The sequence below is a fragment of the Rhinatrema bivittatum genome, chromosome 15 (assembly GCF_901001135.1).
Source record: "Rhinatrema bivittatum chromosome 15, aRhiBiv1.1, whole genome shotgun sequence".
In the NCBI taxonomy this organism is placed as follows: Eukaryota; Metazoa; Chordata; class Amphibia; order Gymnophiona; family Rhinatrematidae; genus Rhinatrema; species Rhinatrema bivittatum.
In genome coordinates, this window is record NC_042629.1 from 74,282,467 (window position 1) to 74,309,771 (window position 27,305).

Consider the following 27,305-nt stretch of genomic DNA (forward strand, 5'->3'; position numbering starts at 1 on the left):
GCCACAGGGGGCTAGTACTGGTGGTGCCGGACTGGCCCAGGCATCTGTGATATGCAGATTTGCTATGACTCCTGGTGGAAGCCCCTCTTCATCTTCCGCTGCGCATGGGTCTACTTCAGCAGGGACCAGTTCTTCACGAGGATCCAACTCAAATTCTGTTTTACGGTTTGGCGTTTGAGAGGGCTTGCCTGGTAAAGCGTGGTTATTCCTCTGCAGTGATTGCCACTTTACTCCACGCTTGCAAGTTCTCCACTTCCTTGGCTTGTGTGCAGGTTTGGAGAGTGTTTGAGAGCTGGTGTCAGGAGCGGGATGTTCTTCCTTGTTCATTTAAGATCATTCTCATTCTGAATTTTTTGCAGGATGGATTGAATAAAGACTTGGCCCTTAATTCCTTGAAGGTGCAGGTTGCAGCTCTTGCCTGTTTCAGAGGCCTGGTGAATGGTGTTTCCTTGTCTCATCCTGATGTGGCCTGTTTTTTTTTTTTAAAGGGAGTGAAGCACCTTAGGCCTCTCGTTGCCAGTTCCATTGTGGAGGCTTATTTTGGTGCTGGACCTTTTGGGAGGCCCTACATTCCGACCACTGCCTGGTCTTTCCTTACAGTTGTTGACTATGAACACTGTTCCTGGTGGCTATATGTATTGCATGTCTGATTTCTGAGCTGCAGGTTTTATCTTGCTGGGAGCTGTTTCTTCAGTTGATTTCGTGGGCGTTACAGCTCTGAATCTTTTCAAAAGGCGGCTCGCCTGTTCCCTGTATGTACTTGGATCAGTCCAGACCCTGGATTATGTCACCAATCCAGCAGAGGGAGTCAGAGAAACATTCTACTGACTCTGACGTATACCCTGGGGTGCCACCTGCAGTCCATCAGTATTTCTCTGTCTCCCAGCAGAGGTGGACGTGCCTAACCCTGCAGTCTGGTAGGTTTTTTTCTGGTCAGGTTGTTTAGGAATTAGTTTTTTAGTAGGGTTTCTAGGTCTTTTGTCTGTGAGAGGCTGTTCCTTTAATTTAATTTAAATTAAAAAGAAAAAAAGTCTTAACTTTTATTGCCAGCTGCCTCACTGCCTCCCAGGAGGTTGGTTGTTCCTGAAGGGTCTATCCCTCCTGGTTCTGAGGTCGCTGGAGTTGGGGAGGTTTTTTACCCAGCAACCACTCCTGGCAGGGGTGATACCGGGGGGCCCGGCTCACCCTATTTGGAGCAACTCCCGGGGTCCGCAGCATTTGGTCAGGTAAAAAAAAAATTTTTTTTTTCTTTTAACTTCTGTTTCTGCCAGCAGCTTTTATTGTGGCTTATTTCAGTGTTCAGCAGTGCCGTAGTTTTTACTTTTTGCCGGGGTGTACTTTTTTTTTCTTCGTGCCACAATGCCACGAGGCGCGGCTTGCTGCGCCTGTGGGGATGCGCACATGGCTCTCACGGGAGAGTCTCTGCTCTGCTTGCCTCCCTGGTGGGGAAGGCTAATCTATTTTAACTGCGAAAGACGCAAGTCGGCTGGCTCGCGCAGCTGCTCCCCTACTCCGGACCCGTTTCGCTGCAGTGCAGGAACGGAAGCTGTATTAAGTACTATGCGAGCGCGACACAGCAGGTCATACAGGGAGCTTCGGACCTGCCTCCTTTATCGCCACAGCTGGCAGTCTCTGGGGGGGGGGGGGGGGGAGAAGCCGCGCGATGCTGAAGTAGGTTTAGGCAAGGAGCGCCTTGAGGAAGCCTCAAATTCCTCTTCCTCCTTTTCAGGGGATTTTATCCGGTTTCTTCATAAGGCTTATAAGTCCAAGAAGGACCGCAGAAAGTACAGGGAGTGCTCATCTGGGCAGGGACTAAAGATCCGCTCCTCCAAACATGTGAGACCAAGTGGTTTTGGTGCTGAGTCAACTCCAAAGCGTCCCCTTCGCTCAGGCCCGGATCATTCCACTTTTTCTACAGGGCTCTTTGGCTATCCAGGGCAAGTCCCTGCTGGATGTGGATCTCTGAGGAGATTCTCGTTTGGGCAATAGTTCTGACCCTCACATGGTGGATCGGGATGATCCTAAAGTGGTCTGCCTTTTTAGGAGGGAGGAACTTAGTCCTTTGATTCCAGCAATTTTACTTGAATTGGGTCTTGAGGCTCCGAAGAAGGATTCTCGGATGGGTGATATCGATCCTGTGTTGCTAGGCCTTAGGGGTCAAACGACGTTCTTTCCTTTCCATCTTTATCTCACTGACCTTTTGTACCGGGAGTGGGACACTCCTGAATTAGTTCTTAAGGTAGGACGGGCCATGGACAAGCTATATCCATTATTGGAGGAGGCTTTGGAGATTTTGAAGCTTCCCAAGGTAGATGCCGCAGTGTCAGCTGTTACTAAGAGGACAACTATCTCAGTGACGGGAGCTACAGCCCTTAAAGATCTACAGGATGGTAAACTGGAGGTTCAGCTCAAACGAATATTTGAGGTTTCTGCACTTGGTGTGCGGGCAGCTATGTGTAGTAGCTTGGCTTTACGAGCTGGTCTGCGATGGGTCCAGTCATTGCAAAACAATTCTTCCCTCTCTGAGGTAGCACAAGCTGGCCGATTGGAGGCTACGGTTGCCTACAGCACAGATGCTTTATATGATCTCCTCGGGACCTTGGCTCGCTCTATGGTGGCTTTAGTGTCTGCTCGCAGACTCCTGTGGTTGAGGAATTGGTCGGCGGACGCATCCTCAAAGGCTCAGTTAGGAGCTTTACCCTTTAAGGAAAAATTGCTCTTTGGGAAGCACTTGGAAGACATAATTCTGTCCTTAGGAGAAAATAAGATTCACAAATTACCGGAGGATCGTCCTAGAGCTCGATGCTCCTTCTCATCCTGCTCTCATTTTCGGTCTGGTCGAAGATTCCGTTCTCCTCGTCCATCTGCTCTACCTGCTAAGCAGTCTTCGGGTAGGCAACAGAATTGGCCTCAGTCCTTTCGTGGCCACCGCTTCGGAAGACCTGGAAATTCCCAAGCTTCAGGTGGAACAAAGTCTGCCCAATGAGATAGGGCCGGTCCATTCCCCGGTTCCGGTTATAGGAGGCAGGCTGTCTCTGTTTTTCGGGGAATGGACCAGATGGATGTCAGATCAGTGGGTTCTCATAGTGATATATCAAGGTTATGCTTTAGATTTTGTTTGGCGGCTTCACCGATTTCTGGTTTCACCATGTTTTTACCTGGAAAAAGTCACGCAATAAAGGACTCTCTGCAACGTTTGAGCGACCTCGGAGCTATAGTTCTAGTTCCTCAATCAGAACCGAGGGGTCGTTACTCAATTTTCTTCATCCTTCCAAAAAAGGAAGGAGTCTTTCGTTCCATTCTCGACCTCAAGAGTCAACCGTTGCATACGGATTCCCAAGTTTCGAATGGAAACTCTCCGGACGGTCAAAGCTTCGGTACACAAGGGAGAGTTCCTAGCGTCTCTTGACCTCACAGAGGCTATCTTCACATCTGCATTTGCTCCAATCATCAAAAGTTTCAGGTTTTGCATTCTAGGACAGCATTATCAATTCAGGGCTCTTCCGTTCGGGTTAGCCACAGCTCCCAGAACATTTACCAAGGTAATGATTGTGGTGGCAGTACAACTCAGGAAGGAGGGCCTTTTGGTCCATCCGTACCTGGACTGGTTAATTCAGGCAAAGTCGGAGTCTTTGTCGCTCATCGGTCAGCAGAGTCATCGACCTCTTGCAGTCTCTAGGCTGGGTGATCAACTAGGACAAGTCACCTAGTTCCTTCGCAGTCTCTGGAGTTTTTGGGCGCACTGTTCGACACTCGTCAAGAGAGAATGTTCCTTCCAGAATATCGCCTTCTCAAGCTGCAAACGCAAATCCGAAACTTACTGTCCATTCCTATACCATGTGTACGGGATTATTTGATAGTCATCGGTTCAATGACTTCTACTCTGGAGTTGGTTCCCTGGGCCTTTGCACATATGAGGCCACTTCAGTCTGCATTGCTTTCACGCTGGAATCCGGTTTTGGAACTATACCACCTTCCCCTTTCCCTTACAGAGAAGGCTCGATCAGTCTGGGTTGGTTACAGCCAGTCAATCTATGGCGGGGAGTCCCTCTAGAGATTTCGGAATGGACTGTAGTCACCACAGATGCCAGTCTTTCAGGCTGGGGAGCGGTATGTCAGAAAACATCTGTTCAGGGTCAGTGGTCCAAAGAAGAAGCGCGGTGGTCGATCAATCGGTTAGAGACCAGAGCGGTACGCTTGGCATTGATCGCTTTTCAACCTATCCTATGCGAGAAGTCTGTGCGTATTCTCTCCGACAATGCGACCACTATAGCGCACATCAACCGCCAGGGAGGAACTCTAAGCCATCTGGTGGTGCGGGAAGCACAGCAGCTGATCACCTGGGCAGAACATCATCTGCTCAGCATCGCAGCTTCTTACATTGCCGAGGTTGACGACTTTCAAGCCAAATTCCTCAGTCATCATCTCGACCCGGGGGAGTGGGAACTTTGCGACGAAGCCTATCAGATGATATGCAACAGGAGGTCCAGACCGGCAGTGGATCTCGTGGCAATATTCCAGAATTCCAAGGCCCCTCGGTTCTTCAGCCGCAGGAGGGAAAGAGGAGCGGAAGGAGTGGACACTCTGGTGGTTCCTTGGCCAAAGGATGTTCTTCTCTTTGTTTCCACCCTGGCCTCTGATCGGCAAGGCCCTGCGTCGGATAGAGCTTCAACGAGTCGACGTTGTTTTAGTGGCTCCGGAGTGGCCACGCTGTCAGTGGTTCTCGGACTTGGTCAATCTGGTGCTAGACGGTCCCCTACGATTTTGGGATCTACCGTGCCTCTTGTCTCAGGATCCGGTTTTTTTGGAAGAGGTCTAACGCTTCTCTCTAGCGGCATGGCTTTTGAGAGGCGCTGGTTAAAAAGCAAAGGTTATTCCAATGCTGTGGTGGCTACTTTATTGCATTCTCGTAAGCCTTCTACATCTTTGGCTTATATGAGAGTGTGGAGAGTTTTTGAAACGTGGTGTATTGAGCACCAGTTAGGACCAGTGCAGGCTTCCATATTGGATATTTTGTCTTTTTTACAAGATGGTTTAGCGAAAGGTTTGTCCTGCAGTTCCTTACGTGTCCAAGTTGTAGCTCTTGGATGCTTTCGGGGTAAGGTATGTGGTTTATCCTTGGCGGCGCATCCGGACGTGGTGCATTTTCTCAGAGGCGCAAAACATCTACGTCCTCTGTTCCAGAACCCTTGTCCTGCATGGAGTTTGAATTTGGTTCTTAGGGCTCTGTGTGCGGCACCTTTTGAACTCCTTAAGCATTCGACTTTGAAAGATCTTACGTTGAAGGTGGTTTACCTTGTGGCCATTTCCTCAGCTCGTAGAATTTCGGAGTTACAGGCCTTGTCCTGCAGAGAGCCCTTTCTTAGAATTTCAAATACAGAAGTTTCATTACGTACTGTGCCTTCTTTTTTACCCAAGGTTGTTTCTTCTTTTCATTTAAATCAGTCGGTAGAGCTTCCAGCTTTTCCGTGTTTAGATCGTATGGATCCTTCCTCTAAGGATCTCAAGAAACTGGATGTGCGACGTGTACTGTTATCTTGAAGTTACCAACAGTTTTCGATTGTCTGATCATTTGTTTGTTCTGTGGAATGGTCCTTGTGTAAGGGCCATAACGTTTCCAAGGCTACGATTGCTCGCTGGTTAAGAGACCATACAGTCAGCTTATCTTCTGGCTCGTCGATCTTCCAGAAGATTTGAGGGCTCATTCCACTAGGTCGCAAGCTATGTCATGGGCGGAGTGTCAACTAGTTTCTCCTCAGGAGATTTGTAAGGCAGCGACTTGGAAGTCGCTGCACACTTTTGCTCATCATTACCGTTTAGATGTCCAGGCTCCGAGTTCGGCAGCCTTCGGAGAGTGTGTTCTCCGAGCGGGACTCTCTGGGTCCCACCCCAAGTAAAACAGCTCTGGTACATCCCAGGGTCTGGACTGATCCAGGTATGTACAGGGAAAGGAAAATTGGTTACCTGCTAATTTTCGTTCCTGTAGTACCATGGATCAGTCCAGAAGCCCGCCCTTTTTAAGTCTCATTATAGCAATTACTTTTTTCTTCGGAGAGTCCGCTCGTTCATTATTTTGGTGTATAAACAGCTTTTCATGCTGTCTAATTGCTTAATGTTTGCTTGTTTATTCCCACGGTTCTTTGGGATTCTGCTTCCATTTAGGATTTGTGAGTTGGAAGTGTGTGTTAGCGTTTAGGTAGCCAGTTAATTTTTATTGGTTAGGTTTCTGCTTTGATATCGTTAAATACTGATGGACTGCAGGTGGCACCCCAGGGTATACATCAGAGTCAATAGAATGTTTCTCTGCCTCCCTCTGCTGGATTGGTGACACAACCCAGGGTCTGGACTGATCCATGGTACTACAGGAACAAAAATTAGCAGCTAAAAACCAATTTTCCTTTTGCTCTTCATGGTAGGAGTAAGGGTGCTCTGGCTTTGTGGGCTAGCATAGCTCATTGGATTAAGGAGGGTGGTCATGGCTGCGTATGTGGATGCTGGAAAGCCGTTGCCTACTCCAGGTTAGGGCTCATTCCAGTAGGACTCGGTGTCATGGGCGGAGGTTAGTCTGCCTCCCGCCTGTATCTGCCAAGATGCAAAGAGGTCCTCCTTATGCACTTTTCCAGGTTTTATCGTCTATGTGCAGGCCTGGGAGGATGCAGCCTTTGGACGTGCGCTGTTGACTGGACCGTGGGCAGCCTTCCATCCTATTGGGGAGTAGCTTTGGTACATCCCACAGGTCCTGACTCCATCTGTCTACATGCTGGGAAATAAAGAAATTACTTAATTGATAATTTTGCTTTCCTTAGTGTAGACTGATGGACTTAATGTGGCAGCCAAGGGTGAGACGCTGAGTGTCAGTAGTCCTCCTGTGGGGCTCTGGGTCCCAAGGGATTACTGCTAAGTGCTCATCCAGGCCCTAGCTTGGCGTACCTAGAATCTTATGTGAGTTCAGTGTTTATGGTTGGTTGAGTACAGTTCAGATTATCTGTTTTTAATCATGTTCTTAATCAAGCTTTTTGCTAGTCTGTCCACAGTTGCTTTTGAAGAGAATACTGGCAGGCTAGAGTCACTGTAAGGTTATTTATACTGTGGTGTCAGCTTGCTCCGTCTCCATCTGCTGGCAGGGGAGCATAAACCCACTGGGCCGGAGTCCATCTGTCTACACTAAGGAAAATGAAGTTATCAAGTAAATAGTAACTTCTCCAATTTGGGTAATGAGCGTTAAAAGTAAAGTTGTTCTTTTTGAACTTTTGCAAGTATCCTAGTTTGTAGCATGTTCAGTATATATAATTTATAATGAGGGGGAAAAGAATCTTGGCTGTGCCAATGTCACTAGCAATTTGTGGCCAAGGTCAGGGAACCTGGTTTAATTATCTTCCAGCATTTCTTACCTGATTCTCAATTATAGTGCTGGAACACCAGGAATAAGAAACTATGGGTGGAGAGAAGAGGGAAATTAGTGTATTGGATTGTTTAAGCGAACAGGAAATTTCAGATTGCCATATTATTTATTGCAGCTGTTTGCCCTTTTGGAGAATGTGGATCAATTTGTTTTAAGTGGCCTTAAGATTTACCTCCAAGGTTTACTAATATTGAAGTGCTTATAGGGACAATGAGTTAAAATTTCAGTGCAACTGCTGATATTATCAGTCTTAGATGAGCTAAGTATCTCTACTTGTATCCAAAGACTATAAAGGGCAATTTTCAAAACTATTTTACTTGGCTGCATATGCAGTTATCTAGATGAAATAATTAATTGCCTGCCCCCCCCCCCCCCCCGAGTACCTGCAATGTATGGGGGAGGAGGGAGCGGAGCTGTCAGAATACGCAGAGATTTAATTTTGAAATCTCCATGTGCGGATTATGTCCTGGACTGCTGCAAAACAAAATGTGAAGTCCGTGAGTACAAAAGTAGCTGTGGCATCAGAGAGCCTGTTTTCAAAAGGAAATCCTGTGATGAGTTTCCCTTGGAAAATTTACTTGTGGGCCTGCAGGTTTAAATATTGCTCCCGTAATTAGCACTTCTTTTATTTATTGCTTTCCTAGAGCCGCAGTTCTTCCAAGTAAAGCTGTTGAAGCTTTAATTTGCCTTGTGATGTGAATATCCACTCTTGTGTATCATATTGAAATTGTAAGACCTAGACTTTCAGGCATCAAATACCCGTAATTGCTGTTGTAAGTTGTATTGCGGTAAACTGTTAAACCAACTAGGAGAAAAAAAGTTTATCTGCCTAGTCTAGCTGTTAGTTATGAAAGTATATGTCTACTTTCAGAATGATAAAACTGATTCAAATGTATGGAAGTCCAACTTAAGGTTTAGTTACTTCTATTTCCAGATCATGGTACAGATCTCTTTATCAGCTGGGATTTGGAAGAGAAAAGTTACCCTTTTTAGAAGTAAAATCATTTTACATATTTATGAAGGCAAGTCAGCAAATGTGTTAAAAGGGGTGGCTTTAGGGAAGAAACAGTGTCGAGTAAACAAATAACCTGTCAGTCACAGTGGCTGCTAGATACAGGCATGCTTATTTTCTCACTTTCTGTGACTAGGTCCATGCCATCCCTCTGCGGTCATCTTGGGTAATGACATGTGCATATGCCCCTTCTGGAAATTATGTGGCCTGCGGTGGCCTTGATAACATCTGTTCCATTTACAATCTGAAAACTCGTGAAGGAAATGTTCGTGTAAGCCGTGAACTGGCTGGGCATACAGGTGCGTAGTATGTGGAGAGATGACAGCATGTGTGGGAGAAAATGTGCTTTAATTTTCTGTTCCTGGGAAGGCTTCCTTTCCTAGCCTCTTCCACCACAACTACCCAGTGCTGAGGGCTTTAATGCTAAAGTCTAAGAAAAGATGTAACTTCCTTTAAATCCTCAGTCTATAGATGCTGAATTAGGCGCTGTAGGGGTTTATTTTAGTGTCTTTCGAGAACGTGATGATATCAGATTTGTCTCTTGTATTAGTAACATTTGGACACTTAATGTTTCAGTTTTGCCAAATTTGTAATCTTTTTTTCAAGAAATGAAACTAGGAAGACTAGAAAGCATGTGGGTTAAGAACAGTGGATTGGAATGAAATTACCTTGGTTTCCATCAGTGCTGCTTTGACAGCATTTTCATCTTGTCTTAAATGTCATGTTTTAATCCAAAGAAACAAATTTTCGAGGAAATCTAGATATAACTTGTTTTGTGTTCTGTTTTTTTGGTTGAAGAATCATACAAGTCATAGGCCACTTGCATACTACCTGCTAAATTGTTACTGTTTCACCAGGCACAGTGTGTAATATAACTATTCCCAAAGGTTGAGGTGTTTTGAGTAATCCTAATTACTGCAGGGATTTGTTTCATGCCCTGCTTTTTATGCAGCTTTTGTCTTTAAAACAAAACCTTCAAGATAACTTTGGGTTTCATAAAAGTTCTTACTTGTAGATTTCTCCCCCTTAAATTCCCAAGAAACTTGTAGATGCAGAAAGCCATTTTTAAATTTAGTGTGATGAAAGTTTGATAGGCCAGCATAAGCAAGTAATAAATTCCTAGTGTTGAAGTATTTTTGTTGGGTTTAAAGTGAAAATTTGATCACATCCATATCACATTGTAACTTTATATTACCTTTTCCCAATCACTTTAAAATTTTAGATCATACAACTTCCTCCTGCTTTTGGACAAATATCTGGACCTCTGATATGGTGCATGGGCCTTCCTTTTTTTTTTTTTTTTTTTTAAACCCATTTCTGTAATAGAATGGGGGTTTCTGGGCTCTCCACATGGTTGGTGTTGCATGCTACCATGTGGAGAGTCCCCAGTTTGATCACTGGAGATGCTGCAGAGACAGCGTTCACAACCCCCTGGTGTGGAGGGAGATATTAAGGGCGATAGCTGGAGGCTGAATCTAGAGACCATGATAAAGGTGTTCCAGTGCATGGCTCCTGGCTTCAGGACTATTGTTGCAATGACCAGACTAGGAAAGAAGGGAGAGAAATCCCTAGGCAGATGTGAATGAAGGCTCATGGTGCCGGAATTCCAGCCCTGGTTCTGACGGAGCTAGAAGGGAAAAGGGAGAGAGAATTTACTGGGCTGAAAGAAAATGGGGTTTGCTCTACCAGTCACTTGCATTGTACTGCCCTTAAACAATGGCAGCATACATCATTGTGTGGGGCAGATCGAATTGGAGTGGCACTACATATAAAGATAAAAATCATGCAGGAAACCAAATGCACTGTGCAGTCCTAATGGGTAGAAATAGCTTGTGTGCTGGGTAAGAATATAGCAGTGGATGTATCCTACCATCCACCTAGCCAAGATGAAAAAAGCACTGTGACATGTTAGCTGCAATGAGAAAAGCAAATAAATTTGACAACACAATCCCAGCATTCACTGGGTCAGTATCTCAGCAGGGCATGCTAGAGAGGTTGTCTTTTAGATGCCATAAATGACTGCTTCATGTAGCAACTAATCGTAAAACTAAAAAGGGGCAGCTACGTAAGATGTAGTCATCAATGGAAAGTGCAGCCTAGTGCAAGGGGTTACTATAGTGAGGCTGCTAAGCAACAAGGATTATAATGCAAGCAAATCTGAGATAATATAAAACTACAACATCAACTTGTACCTTTAAAAAGGCTAAAAGTTTGCATGAGATGTGGACATTGTTTAAAAGAACCATTTGGAAGCCCAGATAAAAATATATTCAAAGGAAGAACAAACGACTGTCAGCACAGTTTAATGGTGAGGTGAAAGACAGTCAAAGCTAAAAGGGCATTATTTAAAAAAATTAAAATAAACCCAGGCAAGAGCGTAAGCACTGGAAAGTTAGATGTAAAACAGTAAGACAGGCCCAGAAAGAATTCAAAAAGCCTGGCAGGGAGGCAAAAACTAACTTTTATATACTTTCACTGTGAATCTGAGAAACTAAAACAGATCTCGGTGATAATGGAGGATGTAATGGATCAAACTGACAAACTAAAGCGAAACAAATCACCAGGACTAGGTGACATCAACCCCAGAATACTGAAAGAGCTCAAATTGCAAACCTAAACCCTCAAAACATTAAATTGGAACGATTCAAAAAGCATAGACGATAAAATGGAACATCTATTGCCTCTGTATTGAGCCATGCTGCAACCACACTTTGAGTATTGTGTGCAGTTTTGGTTGCCCCGCCTTAAAATTAGAGAGCGTTGCTAGAAAAAGGGCAGGGAGAGCAACAAAAACGATAAAGGGGATGGAATGGTTCACTTATGAGACGTGCAAGGTGTGGACTAAGGGGCTATGCAGATTAGGGCTCTTCAGCTTAGAAAAAAGATGGCTGAGAGGGGATTTGATATGTTTCTAAAATCAGGAATAGGATGAAATGGGTAAAAATAAAGGACAGCTATTTACCCATTCAGGTAATACTAAAACAAGGGGACACCTCCTAAAACTAAGAACCAGCAGACTTAAAACAAATTGGAGAAAGTGATTTTCACTTGGCACAGAATCCAATCTAGAAACCTGTTGCCAGAGGATGTGGCCAAGGAGACTAGCAGAGCAGGGTTTAAAAGTTAACAGGTCCATAAAATAGACTAAAGAAAACTATTGCTGTATCTGGGAGTGAGTAACAGGAAATCAACTTCTTGGCACCTGCTGGGTATTTGTGACCCTGACTGGGCTTGATGGACCTGGGTATTACCCAGCATGGCATTTTCTTATGGAAAGAAGAATTTTAGCATAACTGAAATCAAATAAGGGGAAAGTGTGAAGGTTGTTCCCTTGTAATTTTTAGTATTCTCCTAGGACAAGCAGGATGGTAGTCCTCAAGTGGGTGACATCATCCGATAGTCTGGCATGGAAAACTTTTGTCAGTTTCTAGAAGCTTTGCCCAGCATGCTGCTATCAGTGTGTCCACACAAGGCCCCTCTTCAGTCTCTCTTCCACAGTACAGTTGCCTTGTGATTCGTGGACTTCCACTCTTTTTTTTTTTTTTGCGGGAACAGTGATTCCAATTTCCATCATCAGGTCCCTCTTCAGTCAGTGCCGCCTCGGCATGCTAGGTAAAGTTGCCATATTTGTTAGCTTCTTTGCAGTGGATTCCAGTCTTTCTCCTCTGGTGACTGTTGGTCATCGTCTGCAAGCCGGATAATTTTTATGGTGGCGTCTGATTTTTGCTGGTGCCCCCAGTGTCTGAACAGTGTCCATCACAGATCCGTATGAGGTTTGTATCCTCTGCCTGGGGACATCACATGATGTCCAGGGCTGGCACCTGTGTAATCAAATGATCCCCAAGGGCTATCATGTGCATCTTGATAAGATGGAGAAGCTTTTTGGTTCTTTCAAGTCTGCTGCATTCACTCCAGTGTCAGCATCAACACCCAGAGGTCACGGCGAGCCCCTTGATATGCTCCCCCTTGCTGCTGCTCTCTCCACTTCCTTGAAGGATCGCAGAGATGGTGACTGATACTCCATGATCTCACCGATGTCCCGAACATCGGGATCCTCCGCCTCCTCTGTGCCAGGGAAAGACCGAGCCAAGCACAGTGGGAGATCCCGAAAGCATCAGCCCAGATTGCTGTCAGCGCACGGCTCCGGTGCCAGTGCGGGACTGGCAACGGCCAACTGTAATGTCGGGAGTCATTTACTTCCTCAAGGGGAATGTTTTTTGATCCTTTCCATGTCACAAATCCCCTTTGTGGGGAAGTCCCTGGGGCTCCTGGCAGGTTTATCACTGAATCGGTGCATCTCCTTGTAGGCTAAGTCTGGGGGATGGTAGCGGCTGTCATTTGACCATTTTTGCTGGGGTCCCTTTGTTGATTACTGTGGTGGCCTTCCTCATCTGAGGGTGGCTGCCAGTGGCAGATTGGTCACTTCTGATCCTCAGCGAACAGGGATTGTGTGTTAGATCTCAACTGGAGACAGGTTGACAGGTTCTTCAGTATTGAGGCCCCCAATTCCTGTTACTTTTTCTTCCCTTCAGGAAGGGAGGATTAGACTGGGTTCCCCTCTGGACACCTGGTTGTCCACCCCTGCAAGGGGTATCCCTTGTTCTCCATTTCCTGGAAAAGGCATGTAACTGCTTCAGACTGGCAGTCGCTCTCTGTTCCTTGTGGGATCCAAGAGGCGAATGAACTATAGCGCACAGCAGATCTGTTTTGCAAGGGAGCCTTTGCAAAGTAGCTCCCCAGTGAAGATTAGGGGTTTCTCCTGTCCAGGAGTCACCTTTGCTACCTGCTGAGCTCAATGGGAGTCTCTTGATAAGGACCACTATTACCAGTCATTCTAGCCTGCAGGACCCTACCTCAGTGAGGAGAGTTTTACTCCAGCTAATAGGTTGAAAAGCATATGTGGCAATCACCATATCCATGGCTGAGGGAGTTGGGGGACAAGGGACCCCACAACAGAGGTTCTGCTCTTTGGTTGCAAGCCGTACTTCCCCCCCCCCCCCCCCCCCCCCCCCCCCCCCCATTTTAGGGATAACCCTGTCTGGACAGGGGAGTCCTGATTAATGCAATGATGTGGTCCAGTAAATGGAACAGTACTTCTTTGCTTTCATGGCTGAGGTATTAATACCTAAGCCAGGTTCAGGGCAATCTGTTCTGAGATTGCCCTTGCTCTGGTACCCTTAGAGTTTCCAGGCTGGTAAAGAAATCCTGTTTGACAGGGGTTTGCACTTGCAGTACCCTGACTTCCTATCTTAGTGGAGTGTTTGTGGATTTCTTCCCTATGAAATTTGCTCTCAGCTTCAGAAGTTCCAAGTAGGCTGAGGGCTGTATCTCGGTAGGTAACCCCCTACTGGAATCGGCAGTGAGTTATTTTTTCCTGGGGTTGTTATACAACCTAGCAGCTTGTGCTTATCCAGGCAGTCCAGTGGTCTGCCTCCTTTTGTTCTTCGCTCCTTTCAACTTAGTTGCAGTTTCAAGGGGGTGAAAAGCTAAGGGCATTTATGTCATATCTTAGTGTATACTAAGAAAGAAACGTGCTTTTTCTGTCGCCGGACCAACTCTCTGGAATTCTATCCCAGAAGAAATCCGTTTATTGGCAAATGTAAAAGAATTTAAAAAGGCTTTAAAAACATATCTTTGCCGCTGCATACAATATCACCTAACAATCCTCACAGTTTACTGAACCTATCGTCATGAATCACAAAAATTCCGCTATTGATTTTTTGTTAATTTGTTAAAAGTAGTTTTTAATAGTTTTGAAAGTATTTGTCTATTTGATTTATTTTATTTGTTTTAATTTTTGTATTTTTATGTGTTTTACTTTTGTAAACCGCTTAGTCAGACAGATCCTATTTAATTTCCGGTATATAAATTCTTTTAAATAAATAAAATTAAATACTTGCAGGGAAAGAGACACTACTTTTCCCTATATTTTTGCAAAGCTCTGGCCAATACTGCCTATAGCTTTTCTCACTTCACTAAGTTGCCCAAAGTGTCGTCTTGCTCACCTGAACTATCCTGTAGACAGGATGGATAGCCCTGCCCTTGACAGGGTGCAGTGTGGGTTAACTTCAGGCCTAACACATCTCCCTGTTCGGGGGTTTGGGCTGGTGATCCTATTCAGGGATTGCCTTTCATCCCCTGAAACTCTTTATGCTGTCCTGCTGGTCAGCTATGTCTGGTGCTTTGGCATGTAGGTTTTGTCACAGACTCTGCCATTGTTTATTCTTCCAAGCGTTGCTTGGGTTTTCTGCCCATTGTGCCTCTGAGCCAAACATGGGACACACTTCTGCAGAGACATTGTCCTTCGAATGTCAGTGGACCGCAGTTTTTCTGGGGAGCTCCCGAGCCCAGTTTTTCGGTTGTCTTGTAACACCTAAGAAATCTGTGGTCTTCATCCAAGAGACTTTTTCCTGTATCCAGGAGGTTCTAGACCTGTGGGTTTTTACTGATCTGAAACCCTACTTGTAATGTTTTCCATGATGCAGAGTATGTTACTTGTTGGCACTCGCGTCACTCCCCTGCCTTAGGTGTCACTGCTACACATCGGGGGTTTGTGTCTCAATCATTTCTATGGTTTTCTCTTTGTAGAACCCAACTCTTTTCCTGCCTAGACCCCTTTGTGGGGCGGCTGCCTCACAGGCAAAAGGGAGAGAGGTGGTGCTTTCAACACAGGTGTGGTTTCTCACTTTCTTTCTTGGACAGCCTATAGCGTGGGATTCTCCCATGTGTGAGGACTTCTATCCTGCTTCTCCTTTAACAGGTATTCTCCTAGGACAACAGGATGTCAGTCCTCACGAAACCCTCCCGCCTCCCCCTGGAGTTGGTTTCTCCCTGTATTAGCTATTTCATGGACTGGACTCTGCCAAGGGGGCAGGATGAGGACTACAGCTGAACAAGCTCAGTAGGGCATGTTTGAAATTTCTAGTTTGATATCAAAGTTTGATATCAAGTGTCTGATATCAAAGTTCTAGTTTCTTTGATATTAAAGTAACAGGTAAGCAACTCTGCTTTCTTTGGCAGGGATGCGTTTGTTAAAAAGAAAGTGTTTTTATGGACGGACATATCCAGGTTCAGTCCCTACTTGGTGTGTTCATAGACTGGGTGCCAAAATATTTGGCGCTGGCTTTAAATAAATATATCCTTTTTATTTTTACAGAATGATTTGTTGACATACTTTTCTGGATTTTATATTAGGCTCTTTGTGTTTTACCTAGATTTTTGTTTTGATCTGTTAGGAGTGGCATGCTGTTCTTCCTTTTCTGTAGGTTCATGAAAAGTTGTGTAACTATCCCAAAAAACTGAAATCCATCTCTAAGGAAGTCTGCACCCAGATTGAGGATGCGAGTGTCCAGATGATTGGATTTATGTATTGAAGTTCACTCTCTACTGGTTCATTGCAAAGTTAATTACATAAAGACTTTTCAGTAGTCAAACTATTAAATAAGTAAATGAAAATAACAGTAGAAATGCTTAGAAACTAAGATAAATCAGCTATTTATAACTGTCGAGAGCAAATACTATAATGTTTCTGCTCTTCAGATACCTGGAAGCCTTCTCTGGGCCATAATCTCTTCTTTGTCCTGTGTAAACAAGACCATAGATCACTCATACTGAACCGGATATACTGTGCAAGACTCATAGCAGTGTCCAGTTTAATACAAAGTTAGCGTTGATAAATGAGTGCTGCCATTTCCAGAATGTGATTTATTAAACATCTGAGAAATTAAATCTGTACATGTTATGTAATAAACTTGATTTGCATTGGACCTCAGACAGGACTCGTTTTGTATTGTAACTTTTGTCTTAAATTTTATGAGTCTTAGCAGGAATGCAGGCAGCCACGCAGCTGGGTCTGTCTGGCCTGCTATGCAGGAGACCTATGAGCCTAGATCCTCCAGCATCAGCCATGCTAGTTGTGAACAAAATGGGGATCTTGTATACTCGTGTGTCCAAGAAGGAGGCGCACATAGAAAAAAATTGTCCTGGATAAGGAGTGATATCTTACAAGTGGTCATGCTCTTATCACTGGAAACTGAGAGATATCCTTAGCATAACTTTAAATGGGCAACTCTAATTGTTAGTGACACTAGAGCTGCTTGCAACTGTAAGGGATTTGCTATGTGAATCTGATGGGACTTGATAGACTGAGTGATGTCTGGAAGGATTGGATACAGTACGATGGTAATTGAGTTATTTTGTCCTAAAAACCCATTAAACTTGGTAAATTTAACTCAAGTATTTCTTTAGTGTCTTCTTTCCCAGTTCCAGGTTGCATAAATAGAGCTTTAACTCTGAATAACTATTGATATTTTAATTTTTTTTACCATGTTCTGCAGGTTACCTGTCATGCTGCCGCTTCCTGGATGATAATCAAATAATAACCAGCTCTGGGGACACCACTTGGTGAGTTACTGAAGTTTAAAGTGAATTCTTTGACTTTGTGGCATGGTCCTGACCCTTTACATGTACTGAAGAATTCATTTGAAGTTGCTAATCTTCTAAGTTGCAGCTTTATGGCTGCTCTTATCTTTGTTTTATACTGCAGAATTGTGTAATTGCATTATATTTTGTAAGATAGACAGCAAGAGTCTGCCCCAATAATAACCCATGTGAGTAGAAACAGGCATTGAATGCTTCTAGGAGAAATGCAACATTAAGATCACAAACATAAACACAAGTTTCCTAGTGTGTGTAAGACAGGTGGACTCATGACACCTCTGCCAGCAGATGAAGACGGAGCAAGCTGACATCACTGTGTGTGTGTATTCCTGCAGTGACATCAGCCCACCGGTGTTCTGTCTCCGGCAGATGATGGACGTGCATCTCCCTATGTGGAATGCTTCAGATTTTAGGAGAATTTTATTTAACAAAAAAAAAAAAAAGCAGCCCTGCTTTCCTGTGAAGCAGAACATGGCAGTGACGGCAGAAGCCCTCTCCCCCTGCAGCCAGAGACAGTCTTTGTACTCAGCAGGGAAGGGCTGAGCTCAGGTAAGTTTAAAAAAAAAAAAAGTCGGTGTAGAGGGGTTTTGTAGGACTTTCTCTGGTCTCCGTGCTCGGTGAGCCATTCCGTTTGTTCCCACTCCTGTGGGGGGGTTAAGAGAACTGAGCTGCCTGGGTGGACTAGGCCCTGCACGCCGCATGGTAGGCTGCAGCAGCATTTTTGCGGGCTGCTGTGCATGTTCAGCTGCCCTCTGCAAGAACATTGGTGTGCAAGGTACATCTGGCTCTGCATATGAATTGTGCGCCCAGTTCTGGGTGCATTTCCTGGGTGCACATTTTTTTGCTCTGCATATGAATTGTGCGCCCAGTTCTGGGTGCATTTCCTGGGTGCACATTTTTTTGCTCTGCATATGAATTGTGCGCCCAGTTCTGGGTGCATTTCCTGGGTGCACATTTTTTTGCTCTGCATATGAATTGTGCGCCCAGTTTTGGGTGCATTTCCTGGGTGCACATTTTTTTGCTCTGCATATGAATTGTGCGCCCAGTTTTGGGTGCATTTCCTGGGTGCACATTTTTTTGCTCTGCATATGAATTGTGCGCCCAGTTCTGGGTGCATTTCCTGGGTGCACATTTTTTTGCTCTGCATATGAATTGTGCACCCAGTTTTGGGTGCATTTCCTGGGTGCACATTTTTTTGCTCTGCATATGAATTGTGCCCCCAGTTTTGGGTGCATTTCCTGGGTGCATATCTCTGGTGCTCCCAGATTTTGGCACACTGCATCTTTTTGCGGCGCATAAACTTGAGGCGCCAAACGTTTGTGAGCTTGAAATTTTGCAGCAGAAGCCAGCTTGGACGTACATCCTCAGTCGACTGACTAACATAATGGTGCCGGTGAACAAGAAACCTAAGTGCCTTTCTCTCTGTGTTGCCTGTCATATTCAGGCATCTCTGCCTGGAGTGTGCGCTCTAACTTGTCAGCGCTGTTTAGAGGCTCAGGATGAATTATCTTCCTCTGGTTTTGCTAAGCCTGGTTTTTCCCAGCCTGGTGATGGTCTGGCTAAGGACTTGTCTGGAGGATCTTCCTTGACTGGTTCCTCCACAGTAGATGGCAGCTCAGTGGGCCCTGCTCCAGTACTTTCTGGTTTTGGCCTGGATCCGTCTGCCTTTTCTTGGGTAGATCTTTCAAGGATTACAGTCCTCAGCTTCGACCAATCCTGTCAGGTCGGATCCTCAGATGGTGGCCATCCCTCTTCCAAGCCTATGTTTAAGCACCAAAGCACACATCGGTTAGTTGTGGGTGTTCCTGACAGGAACCCAGATGGCACTGATGAGGCAGATTCTGACTCCCTGGAAGATGGGGAAATTCCTTTTGGGACTGGAACCATATCTGAACATGTTGTGGAAACCTTGCATTCGGTGATAATGACCGTGCAGTTGGGAATATCTGCCCTCTCTGGATCTGTCCGAGGTCTACATCCATATTCCCATTGGGTTGGAACACCAGTGTTTTCTGCATTTCACGGTGCAGGAGCTCGGTTGGGAAATGAGCCTGGCCAAGAGCAGTCTTCAGTCTTCTTAGTCATTAGTCAACTATTCTGTTATTCAGCTACTAAGAAAAAATGTTTACTGTTCACAATACTCTACTGTTCCCAACTACCATGTTAATGCCATTTGATTGTATGCTAATTGCATATTTTGTATGATTGCATATTTTGTAAACCGTTATGATGGCTCTACCGAATAACGGTATATAAAACTCTACAAATAAACAAATAAAATTTGAGTAACTTGGTGTCTGGTTCGACGCAAGGCAAAGTTTTCCTGCCAGAAGCTCGGATTTAGAAGCTGATGTCGCAGGCATGTCTTTTGGTGAACACTATATGCCCAACAGTGTGGTCCTATCTACAGGTACTCAGTTTGGCGACAACCCTGGAAGTGGTGCTGTGGGCAAGAGCGCATATGCAAGAACCCACAATCTCAGGACTATTCAGTTTGGCTCCACTTGCCGATGGAAATCTGCTCTCACCTGCAGTGGTGGTTGCAAGATGATCATCTGAGAAAGGGAGTCTCCCTCAACAGATGTGAGTTTCCAGGGTTGATTTAGATAATAACCACCGCTATTACTAGCAGCGGTAACATGGAATAGACTTAGTTTTTGGGTACTTGCCAGGTTCTTATGGCCTGGATTGGCCACTGTTGGAAACAGGATGCTGGGCTTGATGGACCCTTGATCTGACCCAGAATGGCATGTTCTTATGTTCGGGAGCTCACTGTCAGGAACTAACAGCGCAAGGGCGCTGGAATACCGAAGTCTCTCTAGAGCATCAATCAACTGGAAGCCTGGGCAGTCCGGTCGGCGTGCTTGCAGTTCACTGACAGACTTGCGGGATCAAGCAGTCCGAATAATATCTGACATCACAACTACAGTGGCTTACATCAGTCGGCAGCCAGCAAGTGTTACTGGAAATAGACCAACTTATGGAATGGGCGGAAGAGCATCTCCAGATGAGCTCTGCCTTTCATATTACAGGAAAAGACTTTCTCAGCCAGGAGAGTCTGGAGCTGGGAGAATGGGTATTGCCGTTCCTAGACTGGTGGCACCTTCTCACAATGTGAAGTTTCCTCGCTTCTTCAGTTGCAGGAGAGATTTGAAGTTCTTGGGTACTGATTCAAGCTGCACTTTGCCTTTCCCCTGTGACAGAATAGTTTGCAGGATGGAAGGCCACAGGGGGATGGTACAGTAATGGTTGACTGTTATTAACCAAGCTTTTTGCTAGCCTGTTCACAGTTGCTTTTGAATACTGCAGGAGTATATATACTGTGGTGTCAGCTTTCTCTGGCTTCATCTGCTGGCAGAGGTGCATAACCCTCTGGTCCTGAGTCCATCTGTCTATGCTAAAGAAAATGAAATTATCCGGTAAGTAGTAATTTCTCCTTATAAGCAAAAGACAAAGCACACCATAATTATAACCCCCTCCATATATTCACACAATATATTAGTACATTTTATTTAATATAGTATTTGAGTCCCAATGATATCTCTACATCAGTGATCGCATACAAATTAATTCAGTGTTCTCTTTCCATAAAAGCTGCATGGCTTCGGATTATAGGCTTGATCCAGGTCTTGATATGTGCTGTAACGTGCCTGGCTGTGTGTGTTTAGACTGAGTATGGCATTTGCCATCTAACTAGATTTGTGTGACAATGGATGAGCCCTTCAGATATTTCATGTAACCTACATTTGACATGTAGAATTTGATGGGTTTTGTATGATAGTGGTGTTTTCTCCTCTCTCTCTTCCACTTACTTTCCAGCGCTCTATGGGACATCGAAACTGGGCAACAGACGACCACGTTTACGGGCCATACTGGGGATGTTATGAGCCTCTCTCTCGCCCCCGATACCAGATTGTTTGTCTCTGGTGCCTGTGATGCTTCAGCCAAACTCTGGGATGTTAGAGAAGGAATGTGTCGGCAAACCTTTACTGGCCACGAGTCAGACATCAATGCCATCTGTGTATGTTTTTGTTAATTTTTTGTAATATCAAAGGCAACTGAATTATTTATGGTTTTATGTGGTACCCAACAACAATTTTTTTTCAGCTAGTTTCTAATAATTTCCCTGTCGTATCTAACATTCAGATTTTTGACAAAATGTTTATCTGAATCTCCGGTTACTATTTTAGACAAATTACCAAGCAGACTCTCTTTAAACCTTTTTAATTAATGGAACAGTGTGAAAGAATGATCCACAAGCTCAGTAAGCCCACATAGGACAGCCGCTCAGTTAGTATAATTCTATCATAGACTGAAATCTCTGCTGAAGACTATAGGTATAATAAGCGGCCCAGTTATAAAAATTTCTAATGCAGTTCAGCACTTGAGGATTTACATTTGCTGTCCTCTTGACAACACCTGTTACAGGTAAGCAACTTTTTGCAATACTTGTGTACTGGGTCGGAGGAAGAAGGAAGCAATAATTAAGCTGTTTTTATGTGGGTAAATTTATTTACCAGCCTAAACACTGATTATTGCCCCCAAAGTCTTCAGCTAGAGGCTTCAGGCGATGTTGCTTAGTACATGAAAACAATGAGTACTTAAAAAGAAAAATTATAGATCGCCTAACATTTCTCTAATGTAAAGATAGCATTGTGGCTCTCCACATATAATTGCAAAAGTTACATCTCTAGTGTGAGCTCAGTCTTTCTTCATGGCCATTATAAAGAAAAGCTGAATAAAAGGCCTACAGTAAAGAAGATAAAGATGGCTGAAGAGCTATACCTTCACTTTCAGGATTAAAGGATTCATCTCAGTAGGACAGTGTTCCAGATGGATCAGGAATACCACACGTAGCATTTCTTTAAAGCAGGAGGTATCCTAATGTATAAACTTTTTTTTTCCTTTTGTCTTTCGATAGTTCTTCCCCAATGGCAATGCATTTGCCACTGGTTCAGATGATGCCACCTGCAGGCTTTTTGACCTCCGTGCTGATCAGGAGCTTATGGTATACTCACATGACAATATCATCTGTGGCATCACCTCTGTAGCATTCTCGAAGAGTGGGCGTCTACTTCTTGCTGGATATGATGACTTTAACTGCAATGTCTGGGATACGCTAAAAGCCGATAGAGCAGGTGATGTATTGACACTGATTTTTCGGTTGAAAGGCTGTTCCTTACTTGGGCAACACCCTCTCCTCCTCCCCTTCCATTCCACGGACAATTTACTGATCTATGAATGTGATACTATATGAAAATGTTGATGTAGAATTAAATGTGATAGTACTGGCTTTTTGCCTAACCCATTAAATGTGATAATATAACAATAGTGAAATTACCACTGAGGTTAACTTAATTGAAAGATCTGGTGCAAGCAGCGGAACGCTGGACTAATAAGTACCATAATAGTGTACTAGATGTTTTACTGACTCGGTCCTGTTAATCGAAGAGAACTTAGGTTAGCTGTTCCTAGGAAAAAGCTAAGTGCTAACGTAATCCTTTACTAGAGGGCATAGCTTGGATCTGATGAATACCATGGATTATCTTCCTCTTCAACAGATTCTTTGAAGAGGCATTTCAATTGTGAAAACATTTCCAGTAAGACTTCCTAATCTATTTGGCAAGTCAGCAAATCTGCATTTAAAAAAAACTCTTCTGATTTGCTATATAATTAAACCAAACCTGTGGGTATTACTGCTTGGGCAGTGAAGTTGAGAACAGCAGCTTAGCACTAGGAGTTGCCTCATAGCACTTCGTATCTCAACTACTACTATTTCCTGTCCTTCCTGCCTTTTGTGCTGTTATGCACTGCAGATAGTTTGCAGTAGTAGCAGCTCCTGAGTGCTGCTTCTAGGTTCTGAAGGCCTATGAAGTAGCAGCAAGCAAAGGCTTGTGACAGAAAAGCTATGCTAAGAGCTACTTGCTTGGGATCCCTTTTGTATTTAGTTCTCAGAGGCCTAAAAAAAGGCCCTCCTGCAATAAGACTAAGATTCCCCAGGGGTGCAAGATCTCCTTTTAGGGAAGAGGAATTGCTTACTGTCCTAGGAACCTGCCTCAAGTAGGAGAGAAGCAGCAGTTTCTTTCCAATCTGGAAAAAATCCATTGCAAGTGGTTTAGTTCTGGGTATTACCTGAAAGTGACACCTAATAGAATTCTTAAACCTGAGGGAAGGCTTTTGCACTGTGGCAGACACTGACTCAACTTGTAGAATTGCAGGGCATTGTCTGTCCTTATGCAAAGGTACATGGGTTTATTCTACCTACTTTCTAGATCCCAAAGAAGCTCTGTGACTTCAGGCCTATTCTGTTAAAGAAATTGTACAAGTCCATGCTGGTTGAACACTTCAGAATGGAATTAGACAGACCCAGGGTACTTCTAGGCATCTTGATTCTCCAGGATGTGTGATTACACATACTGATTGCCCTGTGTTTCAAGAAATTCCTCAAGTTGGACCTAAACTAATTGCATGATCAGTACAAGGCTCTTCCATTCTACCAACCCTTGGCCCCAGATTGTTTACAAAGTTGTTTGCAAACTCAGTTGTGGAACATGTTTGTATTTCTGTACCTGAATGACATACTTGGGTTGGATGCATCAGGAGTTCTGCAAGGCTCACAGTAAGGTGGTTCCCTTATTGCAGCTACTCAGATGGATTATAATTTGGACAAGAACTCTCTACCTGCCTCAGGATCTATCTTACCTAGGATTAAGATTCTGTACCAGTCTGGAACTGGTCAGGTTACCAGATGCTGTCATCTGGTAACCTGACCAGTTCCAGACTGGTCTTTACGTATGACCAGTTCCAGACTGGTCTTTACGTATGGATCTGGGACTCAGGTTGTCAACCATAGAGATGGTTCTATGAACTAGGTTTCACATGAGTACCCTTGCAATGCTTGGGTCATCCACTGTAGACTGCTCTCAGATCAGTTGAGCTTGATTAGGGGAATAAAATGTTTGCTTTGTAGGATGATTGCATTGAATCTAGATAGAAACAGTGGCCTAAGAATGCTATAGTTGGGTCTGGTCATGAAGAACACAGACCTTGGAGTAGGCAGCCTCCCTCCTGCATCACTCTATGAAAGGGCTTTGCTATTCATCAGACAGGACCCTATACATTATTGTAATGTAAAAACAGGCCATCATTCTGACAACAGCTTTTCAAGATCACATTTGGCGGTTACTATCCCGAATCAAGCCTGATACTTCACTTAGAATACATATCTAGCGCAGCTCACTGCTTCAACGGCAAGTGGTATGAAGAAAAGAGGATTTATATTCAAACAACCAACAAGGACCGAGTTGCACAGGCTGGGTAAACAAGCGTGGGAGTAGCTTGCTTATTACGGTGGTTACTACCCCAAACCAATTTGCTAGATACTTCTCTTAGATACAGCTCCAGCACTGCTATCTACGATGGCGGGGGTGGAAGGGAAATAGAACCAAAATAGTTATTTAAAGGGACAAGAGTAACAGAAAAGTATAGGAAAAAAAAGTGTGAAAGCTTGCTGGGCAGAGACTGGATGGACTGTTTGGTCGTCTTCTGCCATCATTTCTATGTTTCTATGTGTGAAATCGCATTAGACACTCTTAGGACAAGCAGGATGGCAGTCCATGCACATGGGCGACATTGGATGGAGCCTGGCATGGAAAACTTATGTCAAGTTTCTAGAACTTTGACTGAGCCTTCTTAAGCATGCTCAGGTATGCATTATACCACACATCCTCGCGGGGTCCTCTTCAGTTTTTGCTTTTCCGTGGAGCCTGACAGGGTTCTTAATCCAGTCCTCACACACCTAGCCGGTCAGGTTTTGAGGATATCCACAATAAATATGCTTGAGAAGTTTGCATACAAAGGAGCCCAGTGCATGCAAATCTTCCTACCCTGCAATTCCAGCTCTTGATGAATATGGCTTTCATTCAAAAAATCAATTTCAATACGAATTAATAAAAACATAAGCAATAACCAGCATCTAAAACAAGTAAAAAGTGTGAATTAAAATTAATTAAATGCTTGCTTAAAAAGAGATGCCTTTAGCTTTTTACTAAAGCTTATTTAGCCAAGAAATCAGCAAGGGATGTTATCCTTAGGTCCAGGTCCTCCAAAGGTTCTTGGCTGGTGCAGGGACCTGGGGTGGCAAAAGGAAAGTAGTTAAGCATTCAGAAGATTTTGGAGCTTTCCCCTCACCTAAATAGTCCCGAGAGGGATACTGATGACTCAAGACTATTCTGATGCTGCTGTGGAGGATTCCCCAGGAACAAAGTTGGGACAAAATGAGGTGGACCTGGACAAGGGACCAGAAGAGATTCCAATAGCCGAGAGGGATGACTCTAAGGTGGTGTGTCTCCTCGAGGAAGACCTGTGGCCCTTGATTGCGTATGTCCTGAAGGAGCTTGGAATCAAGATTTCGCAGAAGGAATCCAATCTAGAGGGGGTGCATCCCATATTGGATGATTGAGGGAACCAGCGAAAGCCTTTCCCCCTCATAAGTCGGTGGAGAAACCTGGTGGTTTGGAAAGGGGGAGACCCCTGAGATCCGGCTTGAAGGTTGGAAGAATAATGGCGAAGCTCTGGCTGTTATTGGAAGAGAGATTGGAGTTTTTGGCACTTCCAAAGGTGAATGCTTTAGTGTCTGCAAGTAACCAAGACCACCATTCCATTAGCTAGCTCTGCTGCATTAAGAGATGTGCAGGATCGAAAGTTGGAAGTACCAAGAAAAATTTTAAGGTCTCAGCTCTGGGCATAAGGGCTGCGGTTTGCAGCAGTTTTATGCAGAGCTCATGCGTGCACTGGGTCCAGCAGTTGCAGGGGACACAATCTTGTTGGCAATGAAACAGGCGGAGCACTTGGAAGCAGCTGTGATGTAATCAGAACATCATCTAGGATTGTCTGTGGTGTTGGCCCCAAGGTTACTTTGGTTGCGAAACTGGTCGGTGGACGTTTGGTCCAAATCTCAGCTGGGTGCTCTTCCATTCGAGGGTAAGCTCTTATTTGGTGAGAACTTGAAGGCAAATAGTGAAGCATCTGGGAGAGTCCAAAGAGCATAAGCTACGAGAGGACAAGCTAAAGGGCAGAAGATTTTTTTCCCACCCATGCATGTTTTCGAGACAATAAGACATTTTTCCAAAATAAAGGTTTTTCAGGGTCTCAGAGGCAGGGCTTCAGAAGAGCACAGTTATGGGGACAGTCCTTTCGGGATGGGCGCAAACCATCCCAAGTCAACCTTGGCCTGGGAACTGGAGGTAAAAAGTCCTCTGAGGCGAGGAAAGTCCACTCTTCTGTTCCGGCCTTCTGAGGATGTTTAGTGCTCTTACAAGGAGTGAGCCAAAACTACTATGATCATCAGTGTGATAAAAGATGGCTATGTGTTAGAATTTGCTCAGCCAATACAAGAGGCTTATATCATTTTCCCTTGTGCTCCCCAAGCCAAGTGGGTAGCTGTCCAGAGGAAGGTGGACAGCTTGTGGCATCTGGGGGCAATAGTGCTAGTTCCTTGAGGAGCAAAGAAAAGGAAGATATTCCATTTATTTTGTGGTGCTAAAAAAGAGAATGTTTTGGTCGATTTTGGATTTAAAGAAGGTAAATATGGCTCTTAAGGTTTCTTGTTTATGCATGCAGACTGAGATCTGTCATAGCTCTGGTACAAGGAAGAGTGCTTGGCTTCTCTGGTCTTGACAGAAGTATATCTGCACATAGCCATCAGGCCAGAGCACCAGTGGTTCCTATGATTCAAGATACATGGGGAACATTTTCAGTTTCGGGCCTTTCCTTTCGGACTGGCAACAGCTCCGTGTATGTTCAAAGTGGCCGCAGCCCTCAGTCGAGAAGGTGTGTTATTGCATCTGTATCTGGACGACTGCCTCATTAAAGCAAAGTCGGAGGATCTCTGTTGGCAGCCGATGCAACGGGTACTGTTGAATTTAAGTTCTCTCAGTTGGGTAGTAAATATGACAGAGCCATCTTGTTTCCTCTCAAACCCTGGATTATCTAGGGGTTCTATGCGACATCCAGGAAGGAAGTGTTTCTCACAGAAGAGAGGTCACTAAAGTTACAGGGTCAGATTTAGTTGCCTGTTAGTCCCAGACTCTGAGCATCGAATGCCCTATCTACAAGTCCTGGTTTCTATGGTATTGACATTGGAGCTGGTGTCCTGGGCATTTATGATGCCTCTTCAGAGAGCTGCTCTTTCCCAGTGGAATCAGTTATCAGAGGAGTTTAGTTTCCCTTCCTGCTCAAAGGGGAAGGTAGAGATGGTCTTTGTGGCTTATTAATGCCAATCAGGAGCATAGTGCGGAGTTGGTTCAGATTTGGATGATAGTCACCACCGATGCCAGCCTTTCCGAATGGGGGCAGTGTGTGTAAGAATCGGTGCAGGGCCAGTGGTCAAAGCAGGAAAGGTTCGTGGTTTATCAATCTGTTAGATTAGAGCATTCCTTTTCACGTTACTTG

The 27,305-nt window shown here is 44.5% G+C and overlaps 1 protein-coding gene across 2 annotated transcripts in view; it reads left to right on the forward strand.

The window, feature by feature from the left end:
- The window catches only part of GNB1 (G protein subunit beta 1), an 89,977-nt gene that overhangs the window by 55,601 nt on the left and 7,071 nt on the right, over positions 1 to 27,305 (forward strand). For both annotated transcript variants that reach the window (XM_029577926.1, XM_029577927.1), the window contains exons 6-9: positions 8,551 to 8,713; positions 16,751 to 16,817; positions 20,673 to 20,874; positions 21,775 to 21,991. In XM_029577926.1, coding sequence (XP_029433786.1) covers positions 8,551 to 8,713; positions 16,751 to 16,817; positions 20,673 to 20,874; positions 21,775 to 21,991 — 649 coding nt within the window. The remainder of the gene's footprint in view (positions 1 to 8,550; positions 8,714 to 16,750; positions 16,818 to 20,672; positions 20,875 to 21,774; positions 21,992 to 27,305) is intronic.